The sequence below is a fragment of the Phyllostomus discolor genome, chromosome 2 (assembly GCF_004126475.2).
Source record: "Phyllostomus discolor isolate MPI-MPIP mPhyDis1 chromosome 2, mPhyDis1.pri.v3, whole genome shotgun sequence".
In the NCBI taxonomy this organism is placed as follows: Eukaryota; Metazoa; Chordata; class Mammalia; order Chiroptera; family Phyllostomidae; genus Phyllostomus; species Phyllostomus discolor.
Window position 1 is genome coordinate 1,436,538 of NC_040904.2, and position 19,425 is coordinate 1,455,962.

Here is a 19,425-nt window from a genome sequence, read left to right on the forward strand (position 1 = left end):
ACAAAGTTGCAGGGAGCACGCCACCCGATCCCCATGGTAACGGCAGACAATGGCTACTGTGACTGCAGTGCAAGGCCACTGTAGCCCAACAGCGTGGCGCTGGCGTAAGAACAGACACACGGGTCGGTGAGCAGAACAGAGGGCCCAGGAATGAACCCGCGCCTTCGTGGCCAATTAATCCTGGACAGAGGCGGCAAGAACCCACAGTGGGGGGAGGGCAGTGTACTCAGTAGGCGGTGCTGGGAAAGGCGGACAGATAGACACCTGCAAACAAGATGAAATGAGGCCACCTCCTTTAATCCATTCACAAAACCGATTCAAGGCCAAATGTTAGACTTAAAACCATAAAACTCCAAGAGGAAAACAGGCAGTAAACTCTTGACGTTTCTCACAGTGGTATTTTTTTCTGACCTGTCTCCTTGGGCAAGAGAAACAAAGAAAAATCAAACAAGCGGGACCACCTCAGACTAACAGGTTCCGCACAGGCAAGGATGTGCAGCCAAGGAACCGTCAGCCACAGGGAAACACAGCCCGCTGACCGGGAGAGCGTGTGCACCAACCACGCATCTCACCAGGGGTTAACATCCGAAACCTATGAAGAACTCGTACAACTCAACACAGAAAAAAACAAACAACCCAATTAAAAAATGAGCAAAGGACCTGAACAGACACTCCTCCAAAGAGGACACGCGGACGGCCAACAGACACGTGGAAAGATGCTCAGCACCACTGATCATGGGAGAGATGCAAATGAAAACCACCATGAGATGCCACCTCACACCAGCCAGAACGCGTATCATCAGTCAATCAACAAACAGCAGGTGCTGGTGAGGATGTGGGGAAAGGGGACCCTCATGCGCTGCTGGTGGGACTGCAGGCTGGGGTGGCTGCTGGGGAAAGTGGTGTGGAGTTTCCTCCAAGGATTAAAACTGGAACTGCCTATCAGCCGGCAATCCCACTCCTGGGAATGTGTCCGAGAAACCCAGAACACTGACTCGAAAGAACACGTGCACCCCAGTGTTCACAGCGGCGTCACTTCCAGTCGCCCAGATCTGGGCGCAGCCCGGTGTCCATCCATCGTAGGTGAGTGGCTGGAACAGCTGTGGGGCGTGACACAGTGGGACGCTGCGTGGCTGCAGTGAAGAGGGAGCTCCTGCTCCTTGCGATGGCGTGGACGGCCTGGAGAGCACATGCTGAGTGGGATGAGCCAGTCAGGGAAAGGCAAGTGCCACGTGATCTCACTCACGTGTGGAACCTAATGAACAGAATAAACTAACGAACAAAAGAGAAAGACTCACAGACACGGAGGACAGACGGACGGCTGTCGGAGGGGAGGGGCCCTCAGGGGACTGGGTAGAAAAGGTGCAGGGATTAAGCAACGGAAAAGAACCTCAGGGACCCACGTCACAGTGTGGTGAGGACCAGAGGGAGGCAGGGGAGGGGAGGGCAGAGGAGGGTGGATGGGGGATAAACGGTGGTGGGCGGAGCCTGGACTTGGGGTGGTGACGTATTACGGAACTCTGCCCAGGACACCTGTACAATTTTACCAACCAACGCCACCCCAATGAATAAATTCATTTGAAAATAAAATAAAGCAAATTGTGATGCCGAGTACACCGAACGCTTCCCAGAGCAGGGTATCATGTTTTCAGGACTGTGCTTTTCCAGACCGGAGCTGCCCTCCCCAACCCCGGGCCGGCCTCCCAGGCAGGGCCAGAGCAGGGGACCCTGCTGGGCCAGCGCTCCCCAAGCCTCGTCTGGAGCGAGCGCCGAGATCTCCGTGGACACTGTGTCGTGCCCGCCCCGCAGCCAGGCCCCCGTGTCCCACCCCGGGATGGCACCGAACTTGAGGCCCCTCAGGGAAGCCACACTCGTCGAGGCTCCGGAGTGCTCCTCCTCCTCCTCCCGCTGCCTCGCCCCCCCACCTCTGTCGGAGGTTCTCAGTCTGCGGCTCCTGAAACCGGGTGCCGACGTGCCTGTGCACGTGTGTTCCTCTAGAGTGTCCTTAGCCTCCCCAGGTTCCCCCGAGTTCTGTGGCCCCAAGTGTCTAAGAACCATCATGTTACGTGAACTGCGGCTTAGCTCCTCGCTACATAAAACGGGCATTTCCTTCTAAGTCCCCTCTGAGCTTTGTCTGCTCCAGGCCGAGCCGGGGGCTCGTGTCCCCACTGCTGGCCCCGGGCCAGGGGACCCTGCCCTCGTCAGCACTGATGACCGAGGGTCCCGCTGCTGGTCAGTCTCTGTGGAGGCCAGGAGACAGGCGCTCCCCCAGGAGGCGCCGCTGTACGTGCCGGCCCGTGTGCAGGGGGCTCCCTTGGTGCGGTGGGGTCTCGGGAGCTGCTCGCCTCGACGGAGGCCCCCGGGTAGTCACAAACTCTGGGAAAGAGAGTCAAAGCCTGTTCAGCTGGACGTGTTCCCGGAGACGGGTGGGGGCCGCTCTCGCGCAGCGCCCGGCATGTGCCAGAGCGCTTCAGGGACATCTTGCCAACGTTTATTTACTCTCGTGACGGTGATAGTTCGCATGGGCCCTGGGGGGTCCGACTTCTCCAAACACGGAGGCTCGCTGGCTGGGTCCGAGGAGACCCCCCTCTGCACCCACCTGAGGTGGCCGCTCTGCCTCCCTGGACTCTGGCTGCGGCCGCTGGACCCGAGGAGGGACTCCAACTGGGCAAAAGGCACAAGAAACGCAAAGGGGAGCGGTTTTACAGAACACCCGGCCCGCGCCCCTCAAGCCCGTCAAGATCACCCAAGACAAGGAATGTTGGAGAAGCTCGGTCCAGAGCGGCCGAAGGAGACGTTGCTGCAAGGCTGAGCTGGGTGGGGGCCCGGGATGGACAGGGACGTGGCGGGGGAGGGGGGGACACACTAAGGAAATCTGAAGAAACCGCGGGTGTCCGCCCGGCTTTGTTCCTGGTGACAGACACGCCAGAGCAGCGGTGACAACATGGAAACTGGGTGTGGGAACTCTTTGCCGTAGTCTTGTGAATAAACCAGAAACTCTTCTGAAATTAAAGGTTGATTAAAAAGAGGGAGACAGCCCTCTCTGGTGTGGCTCCGCAAGCTGAGCATGGGCTGTGAACCAAAGGGTCACCAGTTCGATTCCCAGTCAGGGCACATGCCTGGGTTGCAGGCCAGGTTCCCCAGTAGGAGGCGCGTGAGAGACAACCACACACTGATGTTTCCCTCCCTCTCTTTAAAAATAAAAAAATAAAAACCATAAAATACTCAGGACATAGTGTGGAAGGATCTATACTAAAATATTAGTAGTTGTTTATGGCTGCTAGAAACAGACGACTTCATTGTCTTCCTTCAGTTATCTGCTTTTTCTCACTTTTCCACAGTAAAGGTATACTTTTGTGTACTTTGCAATGGACTGTTGTATCTGTCCCCAAATTCTTATGCTGAAATGCTAACCCCCCAAATTGACAGTCTTGGGGGTTCGGCCTTCGGGCGCACCTAGGCCCTGAGGGTGGAGCCCTCAGGACTGACACCGGTGCCCTGATCCCAGGGACCCCAGAGAACATTCTCGTCCGTGCCCACCCTCGAGGAGCAATGAGAAAATGCCTGCAACCGGGGAGGTCCTCGCCGGAACCGACACCCACGGGCACCCTGGTCTTGAGCTTCCAGCCCCCGCAACGGTGGGGAATAAGCTCCCGCTGATGGGGAGGAGGAGCCGCCCAGTCCGACACCCAGTCCGACACTTTGTTGCAGCGGCCTGGGCTCGGATCACTGTTTATCGTGGTGAGGCGTGGTCTCAGGAAACCGCATCCGGTTGGAGAACAAACGTGTGTTTGCACCGGAAGTTGATTTAATGTCCTAAGACAACCACCTTGTTTTGTCTGTTTTCTCTTGTCCTTGACTCAGTAGGCACGCTAAGCTCGGTTACGTCTCTGGGGCAGCACCAGGCCTATTTCCCGAGCTCACGGCGGCCGCTTTTTGTGACTTGTGTTTGCGTGCGACACAGGGTGAACCACAAGCCACAAACACTGTTTTCCTGTGGGTTGTGCAGGATTTCTGTCCCCAGAACCTCACGTGTCACTGCTCCAATTTAAGTCCCAGGTGCTCATCTTCACTGGACAAAGTCACAACGCCACTGAGGGCAGCCAACCGACACGTGCTCCCCCCAGCATCACCGCGCCTGAGTCCCTCCCCTCCTCTCCTCTCTGTTTGGCTTCCGGGGTGTCCCTGCACTGTGGTTCAAACCCCCATGGTGTTGCGGGGGGCAGCCCCTCACCTGCTCCTGTCTGCCTGGCCCTCATCCGGGGCCCTGGAGTCTCTCCCACTCCAGCCTGGAGGGAGGGGTCCGGCTCCATTAGCCGGGACCCGTGTCCCCAGGACGGCTCGCTGGGAGGCACCAAGGGCAGGGTGACCCCCTGGCTGGCCTGGGGTGGTTGATGTGTTCCGTGCCCCCCATGCGCTCCCCCCTGCACCCTGGTGTGGATGAGAGATGCTACAGAACCACAGATAAGGGGGGTCAGCGACACTGCGGGCGTCCTGGGGGGTGCGGACGGTTGGTGCCCTTCCTTCCCCAGCCTGGCTACGGCTCATCCGCCCCTCCCCCATCTGGTGACAAAAACGATTCTTTTTCCTGTGAGAGTCCTGGCTCTTCACTTCTTAATCGCTGGGAGATCTTGCAGTGAGTCTCCGATAGGTGGGCTGGGTGTGTTTTAAAGACACTATTAACTTCCCACCACAAAGCAGCTCAATTCAGAGCCTCGCTCAGCGCTGGGGAGAGAACAAACTCGGCCGGAACCACACCCCCCCCCACGCGCAGACGCCCCCGACCCCCAGCACCGATGAGCTGCGACAGAAGATCCTCCCAGGCGGCCCTGCAAGGGGGGGGCGGCAGCGGTTGCCGTGGAAACTGCCCGGCGCTGGCGTCCCCGGGCTGGCCCGCCTGTTGGACGGCTGACGTCCAACCCTGATGACCGGAGGCTGTGGGGGGTCGTGGCTTCGGGAAGGCGCGTACAGTGACCCCAGCAGGACCCACACCCCTCTCCCTGAAAGCACCTCGAGCGGGGACAGAGGAGCCCCGACGCCCTTCGAAAACTAACGTTCCTCGTTCACCGCCGGTGGCCCGAGATGCTGCCAAAGACGCGCTCACGTGCCCGCAGGCTGATCCTGCTGGGATCCCAGGGGTCCCTTCACCAGCATCTGCAGGAGGCGCCACCTGCCGGCCACCCCCCGCTCAGTCCCGCAGCAGGAGCAGCACTCGGCCAGCGCGTGGGCGGGAAGCCCCTTGGGTGGTCCCGGTTCTCCGAGCGCGGGACCCTGGCGCTGTCTGGCAGACGAGGGGCGCTCTGCGTGACCCTGCGAGCTCTGCTGCCCGAACCGCGCACTTCCGGTCATCACTTAATTAAAACCACGGGGACGCTTCCGACTGCTCGGAGTAGAGTCGTCGAAGGGGGAACTGGAACAGGGCGTCCCAGGGGCCGGGAGAGCGGGCCGGGGCCCGGCAGGAGCCGGGGCTGGGCTGCAGGGCTGCTCAGAGGCCGGCGGGACCAGGCTCCCCAGCCCAGCCCGCTCTCACCGTGGCCGCTTTGCCGCGGCCGCACTGCACTGCGTAATGTAAAGCCACTTAACGCACAAGTATGTTTTGTTTCGTCTTTTAACCTCGTTTTCGTGAGAGAAGTCTGGCTGACAGCGTCACTGCCGGAACACACGGCTCCCCCTGTGGGTTTGGCTGTGCTCGGTTTCCGTCACCCGCGGCCCGCCGCAGTCTGGGATCACCACCCTGGAGTGGGAGGCTCCAGGAGCCACCGACGCTGCTTCAGGCTGCGCGCATCCGGAGCAGCGTGATGCAACCTCGCACCGACCCGCTCTGGCCCGCCGGGGTGTGAGCCCTCCCTTGTCCAGTGTGTCCACGCAGCTCACCCTCCCTGCCCGGCTTTCGGTCGGACTGCCCTCGGGCCTGGGTCCCAGGGACACTTCTCGGGCGGAGCCACAGCCCCAGAGGACACCAGCGCTAGCGAGCGGCCCCCCTGGCGCATCCGAGAGGAGCCGGAAACGGCTCCCGTCCAGCGGAAAGGCCTGCGTGTGTGAAACGCAGCGGACCGGGGGTGGGCACACGTGGGCTTACGGCGGTGGGCACACACATCAGTTCACGCTGTGCTGCGTCTTCATTCCCGTCTCTTCCTGCGAGCGGTGGTGGTCCCCTTCTGCCTGCCCCTGCACACGGGTCTCAGGCACCTGCGGGCCCTAGAACGTGTCCCCGGGGGCAAGGGGGCCTACGGCACCCCAAGGCTCCAGAAAACCCTCCACTTGGAAGGAAACTTGTTTGACGCAACAGGCAGCTCACGGAGACAACAACACTGTCCCTCAGCCTGTCTAAAGGACTCCGTGGTCGCAGCGCCCAGGAGCATTCCAGGACAGCGCTGGGGGTCAGGGCGCTGCTCTGGGAAACCTGACACCTCGCCCTTGGCGGTCCCCACCCCAGCTGGCAGCAGGGGGAGCCCTGGGGGAGGGACGCAGTACCGAACCCAGTCAAACACCTGGAGGGGGAAAGGTGGAGTCCCAGTGTGGCAGGCTCTCCCCATCTCAGGGCAGCGCTGGTGGGGCAGCAGGGGGCGACTTGAGGGCCCTGAGCAACCTGAGCAGCTGGCAGTCTGGCAGGGGCTGGGGGAGGCCTTGACCGTTAGTTTAGTTGAGGAGCTTGGTGACCAGGGCCGAGGGGTGTCTGCAGGCCGCACGGGGTGAATACTGATGTGGTGAAACGCGGCCCCTGGTGGTCGGATCAGGGAAAAGCAAGCCCAGCTCCACGCTCGAGGAGCCCACTTCTCCGGGTCCAGCAGGCCTGAAGACCTGCCGCCCGTGATCAGAGAGGTCAGTGACCGGGACAGAGCGGAAAGGCGCAGGAAAGGGGCACTGCGCCACTGTCCCCTACACCGGCCCGCCTCCAACCTGGGCGAGAGGGGACCCGAGGGCGCCGCTCAGCTTGGGCCTTGCTCACAGGCAGCAGGGCCGGGCCTGGGGGTCTGCGCTCCCAACCAGCTCCCAGGGGGTGCCCGCCCTGTGGGTCGTCCGGGGGCTGGGCTGCTCCGTCAGGTCTCCGTTCTGGGGACCACAGGCCCCAGGGAGGCAGGTCCCCACACACCCAGACACTGAGGAGTCTGGGTAACCACTTCTCTTTAGCTTCTTCAAGCTCCCGGGCTGTGGACCCCAGCCCTGAGGTCACCCTGCCCCCACCTCCCTGCCCTATCAGGGTCACGAAGGCAGCTATTTCAGACGGCCCCGGGGAGGGGGGGGTCTTGTGAATCTCCACATCGATAACAGCGTCCTCCTCAGGGCCTCCTGCTGACCACCAGAACCCCCAGGTGGTCCCCAACGGCGCTGACTCCCGGACCTCCGCCGCCGCCCGGGTCTCCTCCCCCACACCTGCCACACACACTGATTCCACATCTCCTTGCAAGTGGCAGAGTCGCAGCTACACCCGCCCCCAACCCAAGAATTCATTGTATTTGGTTAGAAAGAATGTTTGTTTTGATACAGAGTATTTTAAACTCGATGTGGGAGGAGGAGGATGGAATAGGTAAGACAGAGTGATCACAGGTGGGTAATTACCCATGTAAATAGGTTCCACTTGGTAACTTCCCCTTGGCATTCCTATCTACACGGTTAACATCCAGTTCTAACCCCACTCACCACCGCATTTGGGGTAGTTTCTTTTTATTTTTGTATGTCAATTCACTTGAAAAATGATCGCAAATGGACTGCCTTGACTTGTTCACAGGCGTGGAACAGCCCAGCTATTTAGGTTAATCAGGGAGAGCAAATGATTTCTATAACATTATCTATTTATATAAAACCTTAAGTCATTTACTTTTGGGTACAGTCAGCCCTCTATCCACCCATTCCGCATGCTCAGATTCCGCCAACCACTGACTGAAAATATTCGGAAAGGACTTCTGGTCAAGATGGTGGCATAGGCAGACACGCTCGCCTCTTTGCACAACCACATCAAAATTACAACTAAAATATAGAACAACCATCGTTCAAAACTGTCAGAAATCCAGTTGAATGAGCCCCAGGCAGCCAGCAGCTGCCAGCTTGGCTTCACCTGGGAATCCCCAAGCCCAGCAAAAGTAGCAGCCACCTCAGATTGCTTTATAGCTCAGGCAGGGCGGCCCTGGGGGGAACACAGGTGGGGGCTGACCTTGGCCTGCACCACCCAGGAAACCCAGAGCCTGTGCACTCAGTGGACAGCTACAGACCATGTCAGAGAACCACCACCCTGCCCTGCACAGCTGATCCTCCATGGAGGGCAGAGGTTGGTGGTCAGTGGTCACAGCCAGTCCTTGCAGCTGACTGGCCTGGGTAAATCCTTCCCATTAACCTGCCAACAGAAACCAAGCCTCAACCACAAGAGGAGGGTGTACTCAGCCCACACAGAGGAGGCACCTCGAGTACTCAGCTTGGGTGATAGAAGAGGCTGTGCCACTGGACCCCAAGGGACACCTACTACATTAGGTCGCACGACCAAGACACGGAGTCAAAGCAGCTCGACCTAATATGTAGAAACAAACACAGGGAGGCCACCAAAATGAGGAGACAAAGAAACATGGCCCAAATTGAAGGACAGATCAAAACTCCAGAAGAAAGAGCTAAGCAAAATGGAATTAAGCAATCTGTCAGATGCAGAGTTCAAAACACTGGTGATCAGGATGCTCAAGGAGCTCAGTGAGGACCTCAGCAGCATAAAGAAGACCCAGTCAGCAATGAAGGGGACACTAATTGAAATAAAGAACAATTTACAGGGAATCTACAGTAGAGTGGATGAAGCCAAGAATCAAATCAATGATTTGGAACATAAGGAAGCAAAAAACAACCAATCAGAACAACAAGAAGAAAAAAGAATCCAAAAAATAAATGAGGGTAGTGTAAGCACCCCCTAGGACAACTTCAAGAAGTCCAACATTTGCATCATAGGGATACCAGAAGAAGAGAAAGAGCAAGAAATTGGAAATCTATTTGAAAAAATAATGAAAGAAAATTCCCTAATTTGGTGAAGGATATTAACATGCAAGTCCAGGAAGCTCAGAGAGTCCCAAACAAGATGGATGTGAAGAGGCCCACTCCAAGACACATTATAATTAAAATGTCAAAGGTTAAAGATAAAGAATCTTAAAGGCAGCAAGAAAAGAGCAGTTAGTTACCTAGAGGGGAGCTCCCATAATACTGTCAGCTGATTTCTCAAAAGAAATTTTGTAGGCCAGAGAGATTGGCAAGAAATATTCCAAGTCATGTACAGCAGGGACCTGTAGTCAAGATTGCTCTATCCAGCAAAACTATCATTTAGAATCGAAGGGCAGATAAAGTGTTTCCCAGACAAGAGAAAAACTAAAGGAGTTCACCATCACCAAACTACTATTATACGAAATGTTAAAGGGGCTTACTTCAAAAAATCAAAGTTATGAATAAAATGGGAAAAAATAGAAATCTGTCAACAACTGAATCTAAACAAACAAACTAAGCAAACAAGAACAGAGACGGAATCATGGATACAGAGAGAGTTTTGACGGTTGCCGGATGGGGCAGGGCTGTGGGGGAAGGGGTGAGAGATGAGAGGGTTAGGAAGTACAAACAGGTAGTTACCGAACAGCCACGGAGATAGGAAATGGAGCAGCCAAAGAACTTACATGCACAACCCATGGGTGTGAACAATGGTGGGGGCCTGAGGGAGTGGGGGTGCTGGGTGGAGGGTGGCAAAGGGGGAAAACTGGGACAACTGTAAAAGCATAATCAATGAAGTATTTTTAAAAATGCTTGGGAAGAACTGTTGCACGGTCGCTGCCGTGAACTGCGTGGTCGGGCCCGTGACGGTGCGTCTGTATGGATCGCACACGACCTTCTCCTGCCGCCCCTCCCCCAACGCAGTCTCACGGTGACCCACCTGGCGTCTCCCCTGCAGGAGGTCCTGGGAGTCCTCTCGGTGGGGTCGAGCAGTCGGGAGGGTGTGGGCTGGGTCAGAGGCAAAGGCCGCGCCCTTTTACATCAGGGACCTGAGCACCCAAGGATGCTGGCGTCCAGGCAGGCCCTGCAACCGGTCCCTGTGGGGACCCAGGGATGACTCAACATGTTTTGCTTTTTCTCCAGATGGGAACAACAGAATGTGGCTGTAGTCACTGACGCGTGAAGAAACAGCTTTTCGTTTTAGATAAATGATAATGTTAGGACTTGGTCTTACTGGTTGTTAAAGAGTCTTGTCTTCTCTCTTAAGCTTTAAATAAAAAAGTGTGGAGGGGTCCTGACTGGTGTGGCTCAGAGGACTGAGCACCAGCGTGTGAACTGAAAGGTCGCCGGTTCGATTCCCTGTGAGGGCACGTGCCTGAATTTCAGGCCAGGTCCCCAGTAGGGGATACAGGAGAGGCAACTACACACTGATGTTTCTTTCCTTCTTTCTCCAAATCTTCCTCTCTCTAAAAAATAAACAAAATCTTAAAAAATAAAGAAAATTTTTTTAAAGAGTGTGGATGGAGATTCAAAATGTAAAGTAATGTGCTGAGGCCCTGGCTGGGTAGCTCAGTTGGTTAGAGTATCAGCCTGATATGCCAAGGTTGCGGGTTCGATCCCCAGTCAGGGCACATACAAGACTCAACCAATGAATCCATCAGTCTCTCTCTCTCTCTCCCTCCCTTCATCTCACTCTTCGAAAATCAATCAATAATTTTTTTTAACTAAAGTAACGTGCTAGGAAACCAGCTCTCTGGGGGGACATATCTTCCTTTTGCAGCACTCGCTGACCTCTCTGGTGTGAATCCTCCCAACTGTGGCCAATCTGAAGCCACCGACAGTTTCCTGAAGGGACCTGAGGGGTGACCCCGGCTCCCAGCCCCCGCACGCCCTGGCACTGGAGGCCGTGGCCTGGGCGCTCTTTCACGTCTCATCTCTTGACGAGAAACTCAGTTGTTAAGCCACTAAAAGGTGTGGATTTCATGGCACATCCTCACAGTTTCATAAAAAAACAATTGGAAAACACCATTTTAATCTTTATTCTCTTCCTGATTATAAAAATAATGTGTGCTTACAGTAAATCTTACATCATAGGAAACTGGGAAACTGAAAACTCCCCGAACTCCGCCCTCAGAGGTGACCGCTTTTCTCTGGCAAGTACCCTTGCAGGTTTCAGAGGCAGACAGCAGTGAACGGACAGGGACGAGCGGGGTTTGCTCATTAGAGGTCATGGTGTTCTGTTCGCGTGCAAGTGTCCAAGCAATCCAGACGGACAGTTCAGCTGGCCGGTGTCTCCAGAGAGCTGTGCCGTTTGTTTCTAGAGGAGATCCGGTCGCACAGCGGCAGGAAAACTGCTACGGTTTTCCCTGCTACATGATATTATGTATTACTCAAATATTAAAGACAAAAGAAAGTTTTAAAGAAAGCACAAAATGAAGAATAATGAATTGGATACAAAGGAGAAAACAGTTCAGAAATCATGGCAGTTTCTTATCAGAAAAAAAACTCCTAAATCCTATTTCCAGCAAGTATCACAAAACGGGTTTAAAATTTCGATTTGTACGATTATGCTCATTGACCAATACAAGAAACGACAAGGTGCACAGCCAGCCGGAGCCCCCGGCTCTACGGGAAGTGGACCCGTAACAGGAACTGCTGCTGCACGCACGTCCACCGGCCCTCGGCAGGGAGGTCTGGGCGGGCCCTGCGCGGGCCTCAGCTGTCGGCGCCGGGAAAGGCCAGCCGGGCCTCCAGGTCCCACAGCTTCGTCTGCAGGGCCTTCAGGACGTCTTCCATCTGGTGCACCGGGGGCATCGGAAAACAGACACGCTCGTGATTAAACCACATGTGGCGGAGTGGTGAAGATACACGTCACTACGCAACTTCTGAATACCGCACGCCCCGCACCGACGCTCAGGGCGCGTTCGCTGGGGTGGGTGAGGCCGAGTTTCCCGCAAACAAGGCCCGAGTCCGTCACCAGCGGCTGCCAGCCCCGCATTGGCGGCCCTCTCGTCCACGGGTCGCTGCGCTGCCCGAGCAGACGCGGACCGCCGGGGGCAGGCTGCTCGCTCCCTGAGAGCTGAGTCAGTGGGATGCTGGCGTGACGCAAAGATGCGTTTCGGCCAGTTTAGTTTTAGAATACACAGTACTTGGACTTTGGCATGAAATGGCTGCCTTATTTTATTTATTTTTTTGATAGAGCTTTAGCTTAATTTGCAGTTTGTCCCCACACACCACCAGTGCGAACCCGTGAACGGATAAACAAGCACCGCGCGGGTGGAGGCGCTCGGCCCGGGGACGCGCGGGGAGGGGCGCCCGCGCGCAGAGCGCAGCCAGTTACCTGCTTCAGGGAGTTTTCTATGGCGGTTCTGCTTTCGAGGTTGAAAACCTCTTTATCTTCGGACACGATCTGCTTGACCGAGGACCCTAGAACATAGCTGTGTGGCAGAGTCAAAATACAAACGGTGAGCAAATACTGAACTCGCGTCCATTGGCAATATTAAACTTCTAAGTGTATCACTCCCCGAGTCAGAACCAAGTAAACACGCGACAGGGCTAACGTTGGTAACCGCGCCTGCGCAGAAGGCTGCGCTGCGCACAACCAGGCTCCGCACCCGCGAGCCCTGCCCCAGGCCCGCACGTCTCCCGCTATCCTGTGCCATCCGCTCCCGGGGACACGCTGGGTGGCCAGATGGTGGCCCTCACCGCCCACGCTTCCACTCTGAAGTTTCTTTGGACAGCATTTCGGGCACGCGTGCTTTCAGACCTGACGCTTAGGAAACGATAATGTGTGGGGCCAGCTCCTGCCGGCCCCAATCTGGGCGCTTCCGCCGTCCGCCTCCAAACCGCGCGCTCTGCGGCAGCACGAGGCGCCGCGGGCAGACCACCCGGGGGACGGGAGGCCGGCCTGGCGAAGGAGGGAGGCAGGCAGCCCCGCAGCCCAGCCGGCCGCACCCCGGGAGGGGCTGAGCTCTGCTCAGAGGCCAAAGGGGCCCTGCCGCCTGATGAGCTGCACTGGTGTCACTTGTAGCGACTCCGCCAGCTCACTTCTGTTATGAAATAGGAACAGTCGTGTCTTGGGAACCCTGCTGACTACACGTCTAAAACATGACATAGAAATGAAAAATAAGGTACGGTGGAAAAATTAAATGGCACTGAGTAGTTTATAAAATGGTGAATGACCATTACAGAGTGGGTCTGCTTCTGAAACAAACCAGGTTCCTCGGCATTAAAACTCCGCCCCAAGAGGTAACTTGACCCTAAACGCCACCGCTCGGGAAAAGAGAGCTTCCACACTGTGACCCCCGGGGGCAGAGGCCCCTGCGCAGTTCTGCACCCCTCCTGGGCGGAGGAGGCCCCACACCCTTCCCGGCCGCTGCTCCTCACGCCGTCCTCACGCACCTGTCCGGCTCACGGAGGCCGCCGGAGTGCCTGGCCCGGCCTGGCCCAGCCGGCCCGCTCCCGTGGGGGAGCCGGAGCGGGTCTGCTCTCCGCAGGCGGACCCGGCGCTCCACACCCAGGGGCGGCCCTGGGCCTGCTCTTTGGTGCTGGAGCTGTACACAGTTTGCAGATCTGAAAATTCTGATTGGAACCTTTCCAGTTTCAAAGAAGCTGGCGTAACTGCACTTATTACAGAGTAATTAGAAATTATAATAAAAATAGGGTTTTAAATTTTTTAAGAGAAAATGTCAGAGATTCAACAGCAGGGACAAACCGCCTCCAGTGACCAAGGTGCGGCCCCACCCTTCCTGCCGGCCCCGCCCCGATTCACGGGGTCTGTCGGGGTCTTCAGAGGGTTCAGGGTCTCGCCCGTTCCAGGGTACGTGAAAACACAGCAGGGGCCAATTAATTTACTTAATTTCGTGTTTCCTGTAAGAAAGGCTGATGAACTGGAAAGCCAATAAGGCATCTGAAATTGTTGTCAGACCCTAATTCGCCGCGCTTCCTGGCACTGCCCGGGAACCTGAGAGAGTGGAGGCGTGTCCTCGCCCCTCTCCAAGGGGCAGAAGGCGATTCTTTTTAAAAAATATATTCTATTGACTATGCTATTACAGCTCGAAGACGATTCCCGACTAGACTCAAGGAAACAGAAATAGTTGGCCTTTGTATTTCTACTTTTCCAGAACACCAACTGGAAATTCCTGCTTTGACATCCCTATTTCTTTAGGATATTCTAGGAGGCTCAAAACTGAGTGGAAAAGTAAAACCGAATATATTAATCCACCAATGCTTTTTAAAAAACTCCCATTAAATTAAATTTTATTTTTAAGAACTATTCAACATTATTTTTACTCTGAAAAATGTTCTCACATGTTTTCTCCTTAAAATTTTGAATGTCTGACTTTTCCGATACCAAATAAATCAGGTCAAAACAAAACAAAGCAAAAAGAATCACTGGCCGTATTATCAGAAGTTATTACTTGAAAATATAAATTAGCCCAAGGGCTGATGAGTTCTGGTGTCTCCATGCCAACCGCCCCAATGCCCACCCGGGGCGCTCAGGCGAGGTGTCCGCCGCCCGGTTACCTCTCGACGGCGCCCACGTCGAGGCAGAACAGGTCCCTCTTGTAGTCGAGGTGGCCGGGCGTGCACCGGTAGGCGTAGCCGAGGTGCTGCTCGCAGCCCGCACAGCGCAGCGCCTGCAGGGTGCTGCGGGGAGAAGCGCCGCCGGTCAGCAAGCGGGGCGGCCCGTCCCTGCCCACGTCCCGCCGTCACACTCCACAGGCATCACACACCCGGGTGGCTCAGCTGTGCCATGCTGACCCGGCTAGGCCCCATGCACAAAGCAGGGAAAGAACGACAGGAAGATGTGTACACGAGGGATGCAGGCAGTCACTTCCAGGCCACACTGCTTTAAGCGCCGAGTGACAAGCGGCACGTATGGGGGTGACAGCAGAGCATACTAAGGGGGTGCTCGGGGAGAAGTAAATGTTTCAGCCTAGTAATTTAAAAATGTATCTAAAATTTGGAAACAAGACAAAAAGGTTCTGCATGCTACACCCCCATACTACCTTGTATTAGGAATTCCGTTCTCCCTAAATGGAGAAACTCTGAATTGAAACAGACGTTAGTTTAACTCGACGGCCTAGCATCGCCAGAGAGAAGAGCCACATTTTAAAGTGTGCCCTGGGCAACCGCACGCGGAGGCAGAGCCGCTCGGTCCCTCCGCCGAGGGCGCGCTCACAGCAGGGGGACGGGCAGTGTGCCGCAGGGGAGTGGCCGGCCCCGGGCTGTCACTTGTGGCCACACGGCCTTCTCTGTCCGCCTCAAAGGCCGGGTACGCGTGCGGGTGTCCGAGTGACATCAGCATCTTCCGCGGGGGCCGGGACGGGAAGGGGGGACGGGCAGCCCTGCTCTAAGGAGCCCTGTGGCTCTGAGATTTCAAGACACCGATATTTTCTTTTACTATCTCCGATCTTCTTCATCACTAAGCCCAGCAACCCAGAGAGGAAGGGTCACAATGTGCCTTCAGTAGCTTAGAAACTCTCCTACCTCACCCTGGCTGGAATGGCTCAGTGGACTGAGCTCCGGCCTGCAAAATGAGAGGTCACCAGTTCGATTCCTGGTCAGAGCACACGCCTGGGTTGTGGGCCAGGTTCCCAACTGGGGGCGCGCAAGAGGCAACCACACACTGATGTTTCTCTCCCTCTCTTTCTCCCTCCCTTTAAGATAAATAAAGACAATCTTTTTTTAAAAAATGGACTCTAAGAGAGCATTTAAAAAAAACAAAAACTTCTCCACCTCAGTATCTACAAGAGACCACCATCACCCAAGAAATGATAAATTAACAATGACTAACTTTCTACTGATTACCATGGAAAAAGGTTTCTCCCAAGTACTCTTACTGGTAATAATCTTGTTAAAGACTTCTATTTGAAAACTAAACCATCTCCGTAGCACACATATCTACACAGATACAGCCTCACTCACCAACCATTTTCATTTTCACGCTTGGATAGTATCTGTTCCTTGTCCACAGACACATTACTGGAAACACCTAGAAAAGAAGAACAACAATTCATTGATGTGGTTGGTTATAATGCACACACAGACATTTAGAGAACTTGTAATTCAACTTTTATTTTAGGACTAGGAGAGCCAGAAAAAGGGCCCAAAGTCACACACATACATGCGTGGCGGTTTAAATCTAAGTGTGCAGGGGTTCTCTGCACAAGGGCGGCGGGATAAGAGTGATTTACGTGCCTCCCCAGAAAGCCACTGAAATTAACAAAATGAGCGAAGTTAGAGGGAAAAATTCGACCGACAGAGAAACCTGGAACAATCGGAGCCGCAACCCAACAACGGCCGTGAGCACCTGCCGGACGCAGTAAAACTGGGCCCAGAGCCAAGAAGACACTGCAGGCCGATGCCCACGTCTGCGGGTGTGGAAGGCAGAGCGGACTTCTCTAAAAGTAACTGAGGGTCCTCAAGGAGCAGCCAAAAATCTCTGAGGCTGTGACTCGGACAGGGGTCCCAGCTGAACCCCAGAAGAAGCAAGAGACACGGCTAGAGGGTCCGGGTCCAGGGCCGGCGGACAGAAGGTGGCGGGGGGAGGGGAGGGGAGACAACGGCACACTGACCTACAACGGCCCAAACAGGCCCTTGGCTTCACCTCCCCTACAGTCTAAGTTCCACCTCCCTCCATCCTGTTGCTCGAATCAGAAACCGGGGTCTTGCTCTGCTCCCCACCACCCACCGGGCTGAGAAGCCCGTCAATCCCACCTCACGGCTCTCCCACCAGCCCCCACGCCTCCGCCTCCTCTTGCCCAGACCACTGCGCAAGCTCCTGACTGGGCTCCATGCTTCTTCCAAAGCAAATCTGGGTCACAGCCAGCCCCTGCCTACACACCTCACCCACTCGAACAGATTCTGATTCCCTGCAGCCCACCAGGCCCCGGGTTTGGGGGCCCCTGCCTGCCTCCTCAAGCCTCACCTTTATTCCACACACGGCCTGGGTGCCAGGGTCCTGCCCAGAGCACAGGGCATGGGCCCAGACCTGGACACGCAGCCAAGCTGCCCTCGTGTCCAAAGACAACAGAAAGACATTTCCAAGCACTCACACTCGAAGTTTTCTTGAGGAAGGGGAGACAACTGATGATGATTTATCAAATGAACTGAGGTTTATTTTTTTAAAGCTACTAATGAGCCTTCTTACATTTTTTAAAATTTTTATTTATTTATTTTTAGAGAGGTGAAAGGAGAGAGGGAAACATCAATGTGTGGTTACCTCTCGCACGCCCCCTACTGGGGACCCAGCCCACAACCCAGGCATGTGCCCTGACTAGGAATTGAACCACCAGCGACCCTTTGGTTCACAGGCCAGCATTCCATCCACTGAGCCACACCAGCCAGGGCTAAACCTTATGTTAATAAGAGTTCTGGGCTTGAGATAAGAGTTCATATAAACATTACATTAAAGCTAAATTAATGGCTATGGCTACAGAATAGTACGTAAATGTTATGAACCTCGACAAAGTAGAACTAATTCAACTAACTCAAATTGGGGCAGGAGGGAATGCAAATTAATCCAAGAGTTCATTTTTTATCTTTCATTGGTGCAGGGCATTAAATTTGTAAAACCCTCCCTTTACAGAGGAGAAAACGAAGGCAGAGAGGCATCAGGCTTTGGACCCAAGCAGGAGAGGGGCCAGCTCAGGACTGTGCCGCCACCTGCAAGCAAGGCGCCACATCTGCTCCAATCAGGAAGTCCGTCTATACACACTAACAGGCAGAAACACTCAGAACACGTGTGGAATGAGAAAAAAGGATGCTTAATGTATAAATAATACAACCGCAGGTGTGTTTTTTAAAGGTTGACGTGTTTAAACGTGCTGGCTCAGTGACCACTGTTAATGAAGTGACGTGTCCTTATGGGAAGCAGCAGGGGCGAGAGTTCAGGTAACCGTGGACACTGGCGCCCTCCTTGTCTCCCATCATGTCACCCCAGGAAGGAAACCAGTCCCCGGACGGCAATGAACTGTGGGTGAATTTCTGCCATCAAAATAGTTATACAATTAAACGGAGCACACACTTCAACTTGAAACCCACAAGCCCAAAAAGAATAGCCATTTTTACACTGACTCAGAAAAAACACACGTGAACCACTCCCCTAAATGAGTGTGAATACTGTGCGAGCACAAGAGGGGATGCGGAAACACACAGGTAACCGGCGGCCCCTGGATTAAAAGCTACAACTCCGGCCTTCTTAACTCTTCTACCAAACCCCCTACCTCTCCAGTTTTCCTGGGATTGTTGGTGCTTTCATTGCAAGTTCTTTTTAAAACTGTCGGTAACATCGTGTTGTCAACTCTATGGAGGTGACACGCCAGACGGTAAAGGCGTTTGCTGATACGAGTGCTAAGAGGCAGCAAATCAATCCTGACTTCCCCCTGCAGGAAGCAGGTAGGGAAGGGCTGAACTTGCTAAATAAACCATGTGAGACATTGTTTACCAAAGTCACAGCCCGCTGACGTCTGTGGGGCGCGCTACAGCGTGGCTGCACCCCACATGATTACAACTCGGTCTGTTTTTACTGCCTGATGCTCACAACAGTGCTGGTTCGACCGCTGCTGATGAACGGCTGGGGGACCCCAGACGAGGACTTGTCACTCGTCAGCCCCATCTCTCCCCGGAGCCCATCACCCTCTTTTATTTTCTGCTCGTAGAGAGTCTGGGTCGCGCCTAAGCGCCCGTCCCGCGCGCCCCCTGCCTGCCCCCGGGCGCCCGGGTGCGGCGCATCTGGGGAGGGCGGCCCTGCACCCAGCCCGGGTACTGACAGCGCAGCAGGATGCAGTTGTTGTCCTCCTGGCCGGTCACCCAGTTCAGGGAGTCGCCCAGCGGCCGCCGGCACCCGGCGCACAGGAACACCAGCGGCTGGTCCTCCTCCTCGGAGGGCACCGCAGGCCCCTCGCGCTGCCGCGTCCCCTCCGCCACCGACGCGGCCTCGCTTAGGGAGTCCCACGTGCTCGTCCACTGCCGCAGCAGCTGGTGGCGGCTCGAGCCTTCCGAGAGCTGCCGGCTCGACAGTGAGGGGTTGCTCCACGTGCCCTTCTCGCCACACGCGCAGCTGGCGGAGGAGCATCCTTTGCAACTCTCCTCCGACACAACACCCGCCATTCCTACGAACGGGCGGCCGCGGAGCACCACGGGAAAAATACCGCCTCTGCGCACGCGCAAGGCGGGGCGGGAGCCCGCGGAGCCCCGCAGGGAACGCGCTCTAGGGGCGGGGCCTGACGGAGGCGGGACCGGGAGCCGCTCGCTGGTGCGCGCGCGCGCTGCCGGGCGGTGCCAGGCCGGGTGGTTACTGCGCGTGCGTGAGGCTCTCAGCCCTCCCAAACGGAGGCTGCTGGAGGTGGGGTGGGCGCGCGTCGCTGGGGAGTGCAGCCGCCGACACAGAGGGGCGGTGTCTTCCACGAAGTTACGCGCCCGAACCCCTCAGCGAGGCCGCCACGGCCGTTCCCAAGCGAATGCGCCGCC

At 55.7% G+C, this 19,425-nt stretch overlaps 1 protein-coding gene across 1 annotated transcript; it reads right to left on the reverse strand.

The window, feature by feature from the left end:
* Positions 1–10,977: 10,977 nt before the first annotated feature.
* On the reverse strand, positions 10,978–19,100 carry MIS18A (MIS18 kinetochore protein A). The gene is made up of 5 exons (XM_028503908.2): positions 18,726–19,100; positions 15,880–15,946; positions 14,476–14,598; positions 12,290–12,386; positions 10,978–11,745 (listed from the first exon to the last, which is right to left on the reverse strand). Exons 1-5 carry the CDS (start codon positions 19,063–19,065, stop codon positions 11,665–11,667), a joined length of 708 nt encoding a protein of 235 aa, XP_028359709.1. The 5' UTR covers positions 19,066–19,100; the 3' UTR covers positions 10,978–11,664.
* Between the last annotated feature and the right edge of the window lie 325 nt (positions 19,101–19,425).